At 40.6% G+C, this 17,143-nt stretch overlaps 1 protein-coding gene across 1 annotated transcript in view; it reads right to left on the minus strand.

Annotated features, from left to right (window-relative positions):
• LOC114449021 (eukaryotic translation initiation factor 3 subunit H) overlaps positions 1 to 16,609 on the minus strand; it is a 40,274-nt gene extending 23,665 nt beyond the window's left edge. Inside the window, exons 1-2 of the mRNA XM_028426332.1 lie at positions 16,457 to 16,609; positions 10,483 to 10,639 (exon numbers count right to left, since the gene is read on the minus strand). Of these exons, the coding sequence (XP_028282133.1) occupies positions 10,483 to 10,639; positions 16,457 to 16,558 (259 nt within the window). The 5' untranslated portion in view covers positions 16,559 to 16,609. The remainder of the gene's footprint in view (positions 1 to 10,482; positions 10,640 to 16,456) is intronic.
• Positions 16,610 to 17,143: the final 534 nt, after the last annotated feature.

The following is a 17,143-nucleotide window of genomic DNA, read 5'->3' on the forward strand; positions in this document are numbered from 1 at the left end:
ACATCAAGAATACACTGCATTGTTATAATGTTTGCAACTGGGACAAAAGCTATAATGTTCTCTATTCATGCATAACTCCTGGTACTACTATACAAAGAATTTACAAACACAGGGAAAGACAAAAACACCATCAATGGTACGAGCTTCTTTTGTCCTGCTGCCATAATACAATATGCCAATAGGGCTTTGATCTTACAAACACACTATCCCTGAGCAAGTGCAGGTGCTACCTACATAAGCCTAGGATTGATTTGTCCTCAGTCTTTCTCTCTCCCAAAAGATCTTCACTTTCAGTACGGTACAGTGGGTTCTAAGAAAGCTATCCAGGTATGGGTTATAATAGTTCCCGACCAGACCTCAACAGTATAATATCAGCCTAAATATCTTGCAATTAGAAAAGGATAAAAGGCTGAAACAGGCAGATTTAAATTATGATTACTCACTACAAAAAGAATAATGGCTAAAAAGGATTCTCAATGATAAACATTTGAAAGAAACAACTCCAGGTATTGAATACATGATGAGGACATAATAATGAAAGTAATGGGATTAATTCTTTAAAGACAAGGGATCATATGCGTTAAGGAGTACCTGAGTTCATCTGACAGTACAGAGAGGTTACGGGAAAAAAAGGCTGGGAAGCAGTGGAGCAGATACAGTATCTGCATGACAACACGTCCGAAAGATTAATGAGAAGCACTGCTCAGCATCATTATGATCTACATGAGAAACAGTAGTGAAGAGGGGACTTGAATGGAGGAGATGCTGAGGAAGAAAGGAAAGAGTGTGAAAGGTATAAGGAGGGGAAAGGAGGCGACCGCCTGTCTTTCATCTAGGAATGCAATTTGCTAAGTGAACACACTAAATGGTCCACACACACACACACCTCTGTCTGTGGGTGTGGGTGTGTGCATGGAAGAGATAAGGCACGACATGAGAATTCGACCTGTGACATGGCCATTGACTGTCAAGGTCATAGAAATGATGAGTCATGAGTCGACGATGCATGTTAAATTGTAAACGTATGATCACCATCCCATGATGCCCTGCAAGTGAGGGACAGCTGAAGAAAGCTGAAGTTTAAATGAAGTTTCCTGTCAAATAATGCCTCCTAGGTTGTCTGCAAACCATATTTCATTTTCAAACTATCATTTCCAGCACACTGACTCTGAAGAAATTTTAATAGCGCTGTCAGCTAGGACAGGTGTAACCTGACAGGCCAATCAACATTCCTCAACAGCACAATAATGTGCAGGCTTTAATTTAGGGTTACCCCACTGTCCAGAGGAACATAGTAATCACCAGTTAATTTGTGCAGCTAATTATCAACACTACCTTACTAAACCGTACAGCAAATACAATCACTGACCTTTGATCACTCCCTCTCTCACTAATTCTCAGCTTCCACTGTGTGTCACATAACAAGTGTACCTCCAGACATGCTGCAACTTGGGAATTATTGTCAGACGCATTATATGCAGGCTTTCTTTCCTTTTCTTTCACTAAAGAGAAAAGAGGACAAACACTTTGTTTCTATGTGTTGTCAAGGTCAGCTAGCCCTGATACAAGAGCACAGATAGCCCATCCTTCTGTCGTGGCATTTTGTCTGTCCGTGCGTTCATCTGTCGGAAGCAGGGAGCTGTGATAAATGTGCGACTTGTCAGGAAGTAAATGGTGGTATCGAGTTGTGGTCTGGTATGGGGTGTCAGGAGAGGCGCGAGGCTAATTTTCAGCAGCAAGGCTATAATGGGATGTGTGTGCCTATTTTGAGTGTGTCTGTGCCTTTGTGTGAGTGCACCTACCGCGGCCCATGTTCCACCTGGCACAGTGGATTAGGTGCAATTAATCTTAGTTAAGCAAGCCCTGCAGAGAGCTGCCTTCCTTACGCGAGCATGTACATACAAACACTCACGCTATGCCACAAAGACGATGCAAACTCACTGATGCACAAGAGGGAGTGAATGCATAGTGAAGCAGCTGCTCTGTGTGCATAACACACTGACGGGTTCACCATATGCACATTTGACAAAGCCGCTTGTCACAGGCATTTGTTTTCGTAGTGGGACTGGAGAGCTGATGTGGAAGGGGAAATGGTGTGTGTGTGTGCACACTTGTTTGTATCCTTATTTGACTTTTCTGGATGGAAAAAAATGACAAGGACATTTCTGCTGGATCACACTGACAATTTTTGTTTAACAACATGCAAAGTGAAAAGATAAAAGGGTATAATTAGGATTAAATCCTGGGTCCAAAGACCATGGAGTAGCCACAGGTGTTTTTATCTGCTCCCGTTCAGATTGTTAGTGATGTTGAGATATCACCCAGTGGACAGCAACTCATAGCAATCTCAGTCAAAAATTCAATTGTCTCTTCAAAATTGTCTCTAGCCATGTACCATTTGAATATTGTTTAACCTACATGCTGACTACAACAGGTTTACAAACTCCACTCACTCACTCTGTATCACCATTTTCACAGGTGTAAGAACTTTCTCCTGCCATGAGACTTGGGATCTATGCAGGGGCATCTAACTGCAGCGCCACCCACATTTATCTCAACTAAATCCCCTGTGGTCTCACCTGTGTAAAAAAAAGAAAAAAAAGAAAAAAAAAAAGTCCAGAACTCTCAGACCTGCATGAGTAAACACTGGCCCATCTGTGATTAGCACAGCCCAACAGAGCAGCAAATGGGGAGGAAATAGTTTAGACTTTGAGGTTTCTGGATGTTTCTTCTTCTTAGACAATTTAACACCTTCAAAGTCTAGATGAGCATAAAATGGTGGAATTGTATATGAAATCTGAGCAAGAGGGTTTAGAAAGAAAAGGAGGAATTCAGCTGCTGCCACACTGCTCTCCTGTTGGTGTTTAGTGGTCTCCCATAGTGGCATGGCAGTATTTGAAATAAAAATGTTCCTTAAAGTGCGCATTTCGCTGCTGCTATCCCATTTACTCATTTACACATTTTTCTTCCTCCATCCAACGCCATCTTTCTGCCAGCATCTCTCTCAGCTATTTACTTTTGCTGTCAATCTTTTCCCGTTTCTCCTCTTTTCTGTGCACCCAAATCTGAATCCTTTGCAAGGCTGCTCTCAGTTCCCTGCATAACTTTCTCTCTTTTCCATCAATCAGTCCTCCTCTCTTCACTCTTTGCCATCGTCAGCCCTTTTTCCGTCTCCAATTTCTCTTATCCTTGTCACATCCCTCTTTCCTCCTTACCTTTCACCCTCCTCCCTACAGCCCACCTGGATTACCAGCAGTCTACAGTAATGCATTCTGACCCCCTCCACACACAAGACACACACAAAATTTAATGTGGGGCAGAATCGTGATGAGACAAAGGAGCAAATGAATAAAACAGTGGAACTGATGGCGATGGTGACGGCACCCGGGGGACTCGAACTCTTGATTTATAACGCCAGGTGAGCCTTCAAAAGCAGATACGGACCCAGCTCACTGCTAACAGCCAGTCTCAGATCTACACTACAGTGAGAGAGTGTGTGTGAGACAGACAGAAAGCTCTAACAGAGAGAGAGAGAGAGAGAGAGAGAGAGAGAGAGAGAGAGAGAGAGAGAAGTAAGAAAGCTGGGGACATTGGGAAAAGACAATGAGTCAGAATTTTTTGTAGAGGCTTCAAACATCCCAAGGTCCCCCTAAAATCCTAATATAACATACACATTTATATACATGTATACAACCTAAAAATGTACCGGTAGACTGCCAAGTGATTTGTAATTAGCCTCACTGAGGAAGAGTAAAGAAAAACAGAGGAAATCAATTTCCTATTTGGGGCATGTAAAGTGATGTATTGAAGGGCTAACCCTTTGGTCTTATCTGAATGAGAACGCACTAACTTTTACACACAGTTATCTCTCTCTCTCTTTTTTAAACACTACCGAATAATGTACCGTATTTACAAAAAAGCAGAGAGATCATGACAGAGATGTTTTTAATCCACAAGCTTCAATTACCCCACCACAAATATGTTTACCACCAACAATTACAGCTCCAAAAACCAAGGACTACCCTTGCAGACCCTGCTGGAGGAAAATGTTGATGCAATTGGCCCTAATTAGTTCTGTTTGTGTTTTCACTTCCATTGCCACAGTGTAAGATTTTTTTTTTATTATCTAGACATATTTACTTTCATAATTAGGTTTTTCAAAACATTCTTGCAAAAATAAGGAAATCTGAAGTCTCAAGCGGCTGTTATAATTTCCCATTTACAAGCTGAGTTTTATTCATGCTTTGATATATGATTATATTTTTGATATGATTTGACCACTTCACTGCTACCCTTAAGAGAGAACTTCACTTTTCTTCATAGGAAAAAATGTATTCAGAAGTATAATAATGGTGATGAGCTAGGATATCCATGCAACAAAACTCTTAAGATGGATCATGGTCAAGAGTCAGCTAAGTATATACTTTAGTCTGGCTATGACTCTTTCAAATTTGGATTTTTCACTGTTGTAAAGGGCAAGGCAGCCAACTTATAAACAATAGAAACCTCTGCTGCAGACCAAAGGAGCCAAAAGGAAATGGATGGAATGAAGAGGTAGAGAAAAGGCACAAAGACTCAAAACCTCTAACATTTCAAGAATATACAGACAGAGCATCAGTCAAGGACCACTGGATGGAAAATGAAGGCTGAATAAGAGGCAAAGAACTGAAGATGCAGCCACAATCATAACAGTGAAAAGTTAAATGTACTAAGGTGCTAATTCTACTACAAAGAACACAACACAACAGGGAAACTGAGGCCAATATTTATTGAAGATTATGCCTGCTCAGGCTAGGTAGTTTTGTTATTCTTTTTTGCAGACAGCTGTCTCAATCAATGAGGAAAGCCAATGTTTGCAAGATAGCTGGTTAACATGGAAGTCTAGCCAGACACAAAAGCAAAGTGAGAGTTCTGTTTACACTTCACTGGTAACAGGCACAATTCATTCATTTGATGGTGTTGCAAACAACTCTTACAGAAACAAAAGCAAATAGTTTATTGAATAGATCCACTAACATATAACACAATAAATGTCAGTATTAGGCATAGTTAGCTCACCTCTCTTATGGTGTGTGTCTATTTTGAGAGTTGATATATTCTGGGATTGATATGGTATGCTATAAGCAGTAATAATGTCATTTATCCCACCTAAAAGCTTGAAAGAAAACTAAAGCTGGATTCAGACTACAAAAATGTTGAATTAGATTGCATCATGCACTTAAGAGAAACTTCACAGGTTTTATTCTCTCTAATCTTATGCACACAGGACAAGACTGGAAAATAACACACACCATGAGACTCTATTACGAGTATCCTGCCAGGCGAAGCACCTTATGTGATCTTGGAGCACATAAGGTTAGCCTGAAGCGTTCATAGGTAGACATGCAATGAGTCTGCAGGGCTGAGGGTGTAAAACTGGATCTGAAAAAAAACCCTAGCCTTAACAGATTTGTTTACATAGAATAAAAAAATGGACCACTGATACTAAGCAAGGGTTCAGACCAAAAATCTCCTTTGACTCTCTTGAGAGGTGAACTGGGGATAAAAAGTCTAAAACTCATGCAGACAGTTAACCCGACAGTATGAAATATAAATGGTAACTCGGAAGTCCGAGAAATAAGAGAACAATCTGTAAAATAACAGTAAACACTGCTGTAAAATATGAGACATGACACAAATTTTGTAATACCAGATCATTTTTAAAAATATCCATGAAAACTTCAGGACAGGGACATTTTGGATGAGTTTACTATGAGTCCTTCTGTTCATTACAGAGCAGCCAGATTTCCATTGCAGGGAGCCATTTTTTATCTCACAGCCCAATCACATTCCCTCCAATCTGAAGTTATGTGGCTAATTGGTTTTGCTGAGTAGTTCAAACTGTGGCAGCAGGAGTGACATAAACAACAAACAACACCCTGAAAAAAGGTGCCAATCAACCTTGTTAATGACTACAGGTTGTTTGTGCATCACGACAAACTTTCCGCACTATTTTTTAATTAAGCATCTTGTTAGAACTGGAGTGACTACAATGCCCTAATATGCTGTCATGTCAAATGTCCAATGAAATCCTATTTGGCTAAGAAAATACCATCTTGCGTTGTCTGATAGTGCCAGCCACAAAAACACAACTCTAATTACTGAATCAAGACACTTTGCAAAAACGCACTCTTTCGCTTCAACAGCCTGACAACTGCTATCATGTACGGGGCTAATATGATGCATGATGTGGGACCAGGAAGGAGGCCTGGCAGCCCATGCCACCTGTGTTGGGCAGAGAGCTGCTAGCTTGGCATGGGGCAGCAAGACAGGCAGAAGTAATGGAATGTGCAGTTTAATAAATACTTTTGGGGAGAGAGAAAAAAAGTCCACACACAATGCATGCATGCGTATCTGTATATTATGGTCAACCTCACTATTTTCTATGTTCTGAGCATTGGCAGAAAAATATCCAAACCCACTGCAGGCTATTTAAACACATAATTTTCAGAAAATAATATGCTTCACTTCTGGGACATAATTACCCCAACAGGACATTTGTTGAGTGCTTTCATCATTACACTCTAAAACATATTTCTTAATTAATCAGCCTGGTGTTGTGGCTGAGGCGGAAAGAGGGTTTCTGGGTAGACGACATGGGTGGGGACAATATAGGGGGGAAAAAAATAAAAGACAGAACAAAGAAAAGTATTAAAACAAACAAGAGTTAGCGACTGCTGAAAAGGAGTGAAATAGCTGGAGAGAAAGGCGGAGGCTGCGCTTACCTGTAGTGAGTCCGAAAAAGAGAGAAAAGTGGGAGATGTAGGGGAGGGGGAAAATGCAGTCTAATTTTGTTCTGCCTTCAGGATACCTCCTCCTGCTGCTGAACAGCAGTGATGTGGGTTGAATACCAAAATACATACAAAAATAAGAGCAGTTTGATACAATTCAATAATATTTAATGGCTGGATGGACAAGATGCTACACTGGGACCATAGCCACAGCCCAGCTGGGGCTGTTCAGCAGAGTAAAGTGTCTTTTACTTCATAAACAATCTTTGGCAAAGTACAGGAAGAAAATAAACCTAGTAATAGCCCAATTTAGTTTTAGCCCATCACCAAATAACTCACAAAATTGCTTTTAATTAGCGAGAGCTAATAAGATCTGCCAGCGGTGACGTTTGTCATTTAAACAGAGAAAATGATGATTAACGTGGAGTAAAGGGCAAAGTCGCTTTCTGCATGTCTCGTACATAGATTTTTACTAGAGAGAGAAAGGATAATAACAGTTTTGGTAAGCTAAGTGGCTTAACAAAATTTGCCAATCCTGTTGTCAGAAAGTAGTCACTCATTACTATGTTTAAATAATCTCTTTCACTCTCACGTGAAGTGGAATGACTTCAGCAAAGAGCTGTCAGTGAGTAGACAGTCGGCAAAACCAGCACGGATGACACGCAGCAGGTCGCTACAAAGATGAGCTGCTTTACTTTTAGCTGACACCAACTCATTAAAACACATGTCTGGTTCGCCCCAAAAAAATGATTAGCTTTGGGCGTCTCTGGTCTTTATTTTTAAGTCATCTAAAAACGTATAAACGTGTCATGATCTAGTCATCGTAATCTACTATTTGGCTCCACTACTTTTCCTTGCATATTTTAGTCACAATTACACATAAATAAATCTGTCCAGGCAGATGCTGGGCTCTTATTTCCAACCACTGACTTCACTTGCATCACTTCTATGCTGTTTGGAGCTGGGCAACTAACATCGTTTTGCAGTAACTTTGAAAAGCCATCTATAGACAAATGCATGGCAGACCGTGCACGGATCAGACAAAATGCCCACACCTTGTCAGACTTGACAATAATGCAGTGCAGCTCTAACAAGAAATGTGGGGACTGGTACACCGTGTGTTTTTTTCCCCCCCATTGCAGGAACTAATGGGCCATTTTGGAGCAGCCTGCAGCTTTGTGCATGTGCACACTGTGAAAACTTCTGTTGTAGGATTTTTTAGAGCAGAAAAAAAGTACCAACAATGGGACATTACTATGGGGTTTTAAAATCTGTATTCCAAACATGCACAGTGGTCAGTTCTTTGGCACACATTAGCTCAGTTTTATATTCTTTTAAATACAACAATACAATTGGCAAAACCACAGAAGAGCGTGTGCTCTTTTATATTTCCATGTCAGGGGAGAAGGAGCTCCATCTACTGCTTTTCAAGGTTTGATATTAATTTTGTGTATGGCTCCATCATGATAATATCTCTGTAGCTGGATACATCTCCTTTGTATTATCGCTAGGAAGAGGGCCAGCACACATAATTAACATGCTACTTGTGTGCCTCTATTGCACTAGATGCCTTGAGAATATCTACTTGCAGCTCAACACATCCTTCTCTATACATTCTGTCTATGATACAAGGACACAGTATGCAAGGACGCAGGACATGGGGTAGTTGGGGGTTCAGCCAAGGTTATTTCTTTCTTTTTTTTAAATCTGAGGCTGATTCTGCTGCATGTGCTCAATTACTCTTTCTCCATCTTTTTCCTCACTCATTTGGTCACATTTACTGCCACTGTCTGTCCTGCAAGCACAGCTCCACACTGGCACCTGTTGATGAAGAACTGACATAGCACACACACACACACACTGCTGACAGCTATGCTTCCTACATACAAACAGAAAAAAACAAACATCCTTACAGATATCAGAATTCACTTCTGATACAATCACTAGAGTAACTTCAGAAACTTCAGAAAGACTCAATAATTTCGAAGTCAGAGCCACACTTCAAACAACAACAACAAAACCTTGTTGTTCTCTTTCTTCTGCTACATCGGCAGAGGGTCGAGGCAACCTGCTCTAACATCAGTGCTCATAAAACACCAACAATTAGTAGCCACAGGGTAGATGAGGAAAAAAAAGTGGCCTGACTGGTCAGCTGTGTGCGTGGGTAGACAATCCATGCTGGAGTACGAGAACAAAATGACCAAATGCACAAGCATAAAATCCATTTTTCATGTTTTGCCTGTGTAACAATTTTACTTTTCCAAGTAGTTGTTTTTCTACGGCTTTGATTTACTAGATAATATCTTTGAGTGTAGGTTAAACTACTCAGCTGCGAAAGCAGAGACAGGAGGATTTACGGACTACTTTATAATGCACTGCTCTCAGTAAGAAGAACAACAAAATAAACAACATTATGCACGAATAAGAGGAATTACTCCTAACACATTTGCATTTTGAATTCGGTTCCATCATATTGATAGTTAATCTGCCTGTCAGTCCGTCACCGTTTGCAACTGGATCAAAATCCATGTTGAGAGGTATTCTATTTCAGCTGTAAATTTCCCAGAATTCACAGCAAGGCGCTGCTCACCGAAGCCCTTGTTAACCTAAAGGGAGTGACAGATGGAAAATCCAGCACATCAAAAGTCTACAACACAACAAGCCATGACACTCACCAACAGACACCCTCGCACGGTGAGTTGTTCCTGACACTAACGACCTTTAGCCACCATTGGTGCTTGTGTATCCTGCTGAATTTTTGATGGTTGCTTGTTACCAGTGGAGGCCTGTTAGACCAGGATTTCCACCCATTCCTTCACTTTCTGCATCTTCTTCCAAACCATCAATCAGACTTGTAGCAGATTTTGTTGCATTAACAAGGAGCGGGCAGCAACAAGGCGTGATAGGAAAAAGATAGGGGTCAAAGGACATGGCTTTTGATATGAACCTTAAGGGGAAAGATAAAATGTGTGTGAATGGATATAAACTAAATCGAAACCTATGCACGTCCATACCGCTTACCTGTAACCCCAAAACTGGAATGCACTGCTGCCCCTACACATCAACCCTGGCACTGACAGTGGAGGACATCCAGCACCTAGTTAGCTTAGTTAGAAGTCTGCATTGTCCTTAACACTGTGCCTGGGGATGTTTTATGCACAAAACATCCCTCAATAGTCTATTATTTCTTCATGGTGCAGGATCCCTCGTCTATCTCTAAGAAACACATGTGTGTGAACCAACACCAAAATTTAACTTTTTAGCTCATCTGGTGAGGACATGCTCAAATAAAACAAAATTCAAACAAATTCAGCACACACTTTTCATTGTAATGTTTCGAGATAGTGTTTTCAGTGCCATCTGGTATATCGACTTGAAAACTTGTGCTAATTAAAAACTTAATCATCCACATTTGCAATTCATATTTTTATGTAGATGAATTTAAATGACAAAGGAGCTCTTATCTTTAGAGGAGATTCAAAAATGCCAATGCTTCAATGTTAGTGAAGCATTCAAACATCAACACCTCATTAATTTAAAAGACTCTGTCACAGCAGGCCCTGTCATTTCACTGCTTTACTGGCATTTGATGCCTCACGTGTGTTTATTTCAGACTCTGCTGTTATGTCATTTGAGTCTGTCTGGGCATGCTTTTCCAGTTGCAGGAATAGATCAATAGAACAAACAGAAAGGCAATGTAGCACTTGTTTACCTTCATCGAAGTCTGCATCATCCTCAGTGTGCTGGGGGAAGGGAAAGCAGTTGGTGATCTCCAGCCTGTCATCAACTACCAGACCCAGCAGGACACCCTGAACCACCTCACTGCCCTGGCCCTCTTCCTGGTAGTGCTTGATAATCTTCAGCACCACCTGTGAAAACAGAAAAGAGCAACATCACTGCAACAGGGAAAGAGGTGAAAAATGAAGTAAAGAGGCTCCATCCTGCTTTTAAAAGGGGTTTCTGTAAAGGGTTTTCATTCTCTGAACCAGAGCTCATTTGTGTCTTGTATCCACTGTTCATGCATATAGTAGCAGTTACAGCACTTCTTGTTATTGTATTTTATCAACCTTGGATTTATATTATCAGGTTGAATTGTTCTGCCGCTCCTCATGTTGTTTTGTGGTCATTAGTTGTTGCTGGAGCTGTTTTTAGGCCAAATAGCTAAATTTGCAGATTTATTTTTCCCTTCTCCTTATAGGTACCGCTAATAAAATGTACTCAAATGGTCGACAGTCTCAAAGTGAACTGGACTGTGATTACTGACTGGTGTTGTTTCTTGGTTATGTTAAACCGAGCCATTTCTGCTACACAGATGAAGCTTGATGTATTGGTCTTGTTTGCTGAAGTACAAAGATATCAGCACTACAAGTTCTAATAGAATGTTTTCAAATGTAATAACTTGCACCACTCTAGCTGGTATCACGCTGCAGAAGTTGACTGTGTGTTTCCTAGCAACATCAGCCTTGAAATGTCATTCACTTGCTGCCAGGGGAGCCACCCACCGAGGCCTGAAGTTTAGACACTACCTCCTCAAATATGTCAAAAAATCTTTTACAAATCAAGAAAATGTAAGGAATTGAAATTTCTACTTGGACAGTATGCCACACGGTAGTTGCCCATTGACTATCCCACCTAGCTAAAACCCCCTTACGTCCATAGAAAATTGCTTAATAAATTCTTAGCCACCACTCTCCACTGACCACTAAGCTCTTACAAAACAATAAAAAACCCAAAAACCCTTGTTATGTTAAGAGGAATTTTTGGGACAAGTTACTCAGGCAATCATGAGCTGTGGTGGAGTGCTGGAGCCTGTAGTGGTAAGCACCACCTGCAGGCTCCAACACTTGTACATCACAGATCTTGAGTGTGTACAAAAGGGCAGTTTGTATTCAGCAGAGCTTAGCAATTTACACTGGAGAGAAGAGGTGGTGGCACACATAGAGATTTGAAGGAAAATGCTACCCTTCTACAGAGGGAGGTATATTTGGACTGATATTCCTCATCATCGGTCTTCATCTAGACAGAGTGTCCATGCATCAGGGTATGCACTTAATTTTTAATGCCAGATAAAAATGGGCCAATAGGACATGCATCCAAATGATTCAGGAGCCCTAACGCCGTCACTGACAGAAAAGGCAGCAGGAAATTGTTATCATGCTCAAAACACACATTGAACAAACTTACACACATACACACACCAACCTATCATGAACAGCAACAACAGAAAAAAAGGAAAAACCATGGCAAAGAGCAGAGAATCAGGCAACATGCCTAAATGAGCAGGAACAGGACAAAAAGCTGAAAAGCATAGTGTGGAGAGAGAGAGCATAAATCACACTGATAACAGTGTGGGCAGGTCACAGCCAGAAGCATTAATAATACACACACACAAAAGCAGGGTGGCAGTCCGAGAGCCATGCCCACAACAAAACACCCAACACCACCACACCATAAGGGAACCCTTACTGGTCTCAGCTGCTCACATACACGTACACACATGCAATGCTGTCCTAGGAGATGATTTATTTCAATAGAGTCCTGAACCCTGTCATGCAACAAGTAAAAGAGCTTGGGGCAAGAGAAAAGAGACGACATGGGTTGGAGCAGGGAGAAAAACAAATCTCATTCCCTGCCTGCCTTGGCTTTTCTGACAGAGGAGAGGAAGGCCTGAGCAATAAGTTGGTAGGGAGAGAGATGTGTGGAATGAGAGGGAGGAAAGACTGAAAAAATGTGAGAGTGAGGCAGTGAAGGGGGCCAGGAATAGAGGAAATGAAACAATAGAAACAGGAGAAACAAGACGAATAGAGAAAATGATGACAGCAGAGGGGACTAGGTGACGGTGAGAAGGGCATACAGGTGCTGCAATGACAGCATGAGAGACCAAAAAGGGACATGGCAGGGGGGGAGCAGGGCTACAGTCCTCAATATTGGTAGTGCTGGCTGCTTTACAAAGCACCCCATCACCCCCACCCAACACACACACACACCCTTTGAGCTTTGGCTCCTCTTTCTGCCAGCAAATAGCTTTTCTAGTCTCCCTCTATCAGTGAGAGCAGATAGCAGATACACAATGCTTTCAGCTATCTAACTCTTGGCAATCTGTTCATCACACACTTAAATAGCGTCCGTCTGGAAGAGGAAGGTGAGAGATGGACAATCGGCCAAAAACAACTCCAGTAAGGTCAAACAAATAGAGCTAAATATGAGCAGGATTTTAGAAAAACCTCATGACTCTACAGAAAGGTTTTTAAGAGGGGAAGTGAAGAAGCGTCAAAGCCACATGATATGGAAGGAAGAATGGAGGTCTTTACTGGATTTGCAGTCCAAGCTTCCTGGTGCTGAATAAATGCCATCAGGTATTGTAAGTAAGGCCTGGAAAGCTCCAAGTATGAGCAGCCCTGCATGCACACAGAGATACGGGCCAACTGCACAGTCTTTTCCCGCTGCCCACTGTCAAACACACATTCACATATGATTTTATTGATCAAGCTCACCAGCAGTGAGTTCACCCCATGTGGAGAGGCCCAAGATTGATATGTGGACAGCGTATCATAAATCAACAAGCTTAAAATTGAATTGTGCAAAATCAATTGCGGTCCAAATCCCCTGTTGGCTGCCTTTAATTCTCATCATAAATCTTCTCTCTCACTCACACAAAAGGGCTTATATTCCCCCCACAACAGGGCTCCAATTATGAGAAAGTACAGCAAGAGAGACGATCCTGTAATGAATTTTCTTTTTGTGTCGCTCAAGTGTAGACGAACTCTACTCAACGCAGGCTGAAATATACTTGACAGAGAAAACACTTTTGTGTGGTATGAGTCATTTTTTGGGTTGAGCCATGGATGAAGACCATCGCAGATTGCCACTTCATCTGCCTGCTTTCGCCTGCTGGCTTGGTGAGATCTTTCACAAACATGTTTGCCTTTGTTACGCCAAGTCTGACTTGTTATGAGAGGAAGTCTGAGAATAATATATAGCAAAAAAGTGACCAAAGCAACCACCAACAGTCATTGCAATGTAGAGGAAAAAAAATAATCCATAGATAGAAGGTGTAAACACAACACTTGCTTGTCCTACTTTATTATTAGCTGCGACTCCGTTTCATTTGCAGCAACGAGTTACATCAAATAGGATGAAGGTCCACTCAAGCATGCAGTTACAAATACAAATTAAGTTTATGATGCCTCATATAAAATTCACCCCAAGCATTATTTTTGTAGGGATGTAATTAGAATGCCTAAGATTTACATCCAACTTCTCATACCATTTATGGTCCGCAATTTACAGCAGCCAGTCAATATATTTACATTCTACTTCTCTATGTAGTCTTTTTAAGGGGTATTAGTCATTCCCACACTGCAATCAAATTGCTTTCACATGCATGAAGGATTCACAGGAAATTAGTTTAGAATTTCATCTTATTGATATTCGCCTCACTGTTTACTCTTCACTTTAATGATGCCTTATCAGAGTCGTTTTAAGTTGCTGCTAATGCAAAAAAAAATACTATAGTTCAGTTGGTGCAGTTGGTTCACATAAAAAAAAATCATGCAACTGGTTCCAAGGGAGTAGCTTATCATAAAGAAGCAGCCACAGTGATGTAGGTATGCAACCTGTTGCTTTCCAGGCTTCAACTACTAAGATCAAAAGTGTCTGGCAACAGGCTGTATACCTCTTGGCAAGGCAGCACAGCTGTGGCTTGCTGTTATTTAGAATGGTGAATCAATTTACTTCCTATTTTTTATTTTATATGATTAACAATACAAGATTGTTGGACTGTGCTGATATACCAGCTTTACTGGTGCATTTATGACAAATTGGTTAGTTGGCGAGTGTCTCATGCAGACTGAAACCATGCATGAATCACAGAGTAAACCATAATGTCCATAGATCCACCAAATATGTAGTAAATACCAAGTAAAGTGTAGAATTACAAAGAGATGATGACAATATGAAATTCAGCATGCTACACTGTGTCCATAGTTGCTGATTTGTGTTACGTTACGTGTGAACCTATTCCTGACACAGCCAGGCTCAAGGGCCCAAAGCATATGTAATTACCCCAGGGATGGAGCAGACTGTTCAGTGTTTATTTTTTTTCATTCTTATGTATGCTGAAAAAAATAATAATTTAAACTATAGCCAAAATCAGACTAACTTTGGCACATTTTCAGTCTTTTTTATTCCCCACAGGCAAAATGTGCTGTGCAGTGCACCCTTTCCTAAATTTAGGGTCCATGAAATAGACCTGTGTCTGATGTGCCCATTACATCTGAATAAATGAATAAAGTTCAAATATAGAAGCAATTTGTGATCTCAGTAAGTGTTTAATGAAGCCCAACGCTGTGCTGCATGCCACTACTGTGGCAACATCAACCAGTGAAGTCTATTCAAAAGCAAGGAAACAATCCAATTCTACTACACAACAGCAGTGATGATGTCTACAGGCAACCCTCCAGCTAAACCTCTGACAGACAGGTCATGACGCAACACAGCAGCAACTGCTGCATATCAATTCATTCAGGTAAAAAGTGTCTCATAACTCCACCTGAAATAGACACCCATCCTACAAAAGTACAAATCCAAATGAGGTCAAACATTAAAAAACTTTTGGCTGTTTTTCATTCAAATGTTAAAAATTAAAATGTTTGGATGGAAAGGGTAAAAGAAGGAAGTAAAAAAAAAAATTAGAGGTCTAAATAATTACACATGGAGGTGAAATATTTAGATTTGAAATTAGAGCCCAGGTCTCCAGGGTAGCTTTAATGAGCAAGATAAAAGGAAGGCAGCAGCTGGCAAGTTAAAGTCCTGCTACTGCACTCACATCACATCAAGAAAATAAGCTGCTTTGTGTCCAGGGCAGTTTAGGGCAGAAAGACAGAGGATGTAAATGCATAAGAGTGAAGCAAGTTTGTCCCCTGCTGTTTGTAGGGAGGTACTACAGAGTGTCATTTACTAATATTACCTATTAGAAAAAAAAAATTAGTGTACAAGAATGACAACAGCAAATAGAAAACCATAAATATCTTTAAAATGAGTCACATTTAGTAATTGTTGATAACATTAGTTACCCTGGATACAGAGGGGGAGTATTCTCTTTTTAGGCTGCTTAACATTGCTAGATGTTACTTAAGATCAAAAAATGGCTGAGCCCGACTTATATAAATTGAATTTATTTATTTACCTTTTCCTTTTCTTAAACATTTTGTCGTGTGATTTTTTTTAATGGCTAGATCTCCCAAAGAACAACGGTTAATTTATGCGTTATATTATGCATGTCTGTGATTAATAAAGCAGCATCACCATCATCGTAAAATGCCCCCTTTAACTGCGAGGTCCCGGTTTGGAAACCAAACGCTCCTGTTGCTAGCTGAAAGCTAAACCCCACCACTAGCCTACAGAAGAACTGTTAGCCTGTTGTTGGTATGCTAGACAGATGTGGTGGAGTTCGTAGGCAATATTATCTCTGTTTGCCGGTAATTTAATGGACTGAATATTAAAAGGTACACTTCGGGTACTGGCTAGTGTATTAATCAGAGAAAAAGGACTTCATACCATCTATCCGCCATGATGATGCGTATACATTAGCATCCACTTTAGCATCAATATCTGGTACACCGGTTTCTCCGCTCGCCGTCACCGCTCTTTAATATTTAGCCAAATAAAAGCACATTGACACTCACCAGTCCCTCAATCTGGATCTGTTTGACAGGAGAGTCCAAAGTACCGCCTGTAGAAGCCATCACTGTGGTAGCTGCCGAACTAGACTCTTTGCGAGATGCCATCTGTGAGCTGCTCCACGCGGAAAGGGGGAGGAATGTGTTCGGGGACGGACGTTTCCGGTAAACTTGCGTTGGGTTTTTTTGTCCGTCCAGAAACAAGAGGCTTATTTCTCTCACGACCATTGCAGTAAATCAATAGGTACACGAGGTTTATTATCTTATTATCTTGTTTTGTAATAAACAAGATTAAGGGGGAGGCGGGGTATATAGAGCTTTAAGTCATTGTTGTCACGAAGTTGGGTAACATGCTACATTTTGCTTAAATCAGCTATAAATTCCACTAACAGGTATAAAGGAGATTTATTTAAAAAAAAAGCCTGGTTCGGTCCAACATCTCTCTAAATGTTATCTTACTTTTATGTCTTAACAAAATGAAAACTATTGGAATAAATAAATGTCCAGTTACTTCTCCAAGTACTTAAAACACTTTATTTCAAATCTTTACAGATGTATCACAACTAGTTACCCAAAGACTAAAAAGGTGGGATAGTGAACTCAACTGTAACAAGTACATTACCTAGTTACATAATGCGAAAGGGTGAATAAGCATAAACGTAAAAAGGTACAAAAAGTGTACATAAAACTTAT

Source organism: Parambassis ranga, chromosome 16, assembly GCF_900634625.1.
Source record: "Parambassis ranga chromosome 16, fParRan2.1, whole genome shotgun sequence".
NCBI classification, from domain to species: Eukaryota; Metazoa; Chordata; class Actinopteri; family Ambassidae; genus Parambassis; species Parambassis ranga.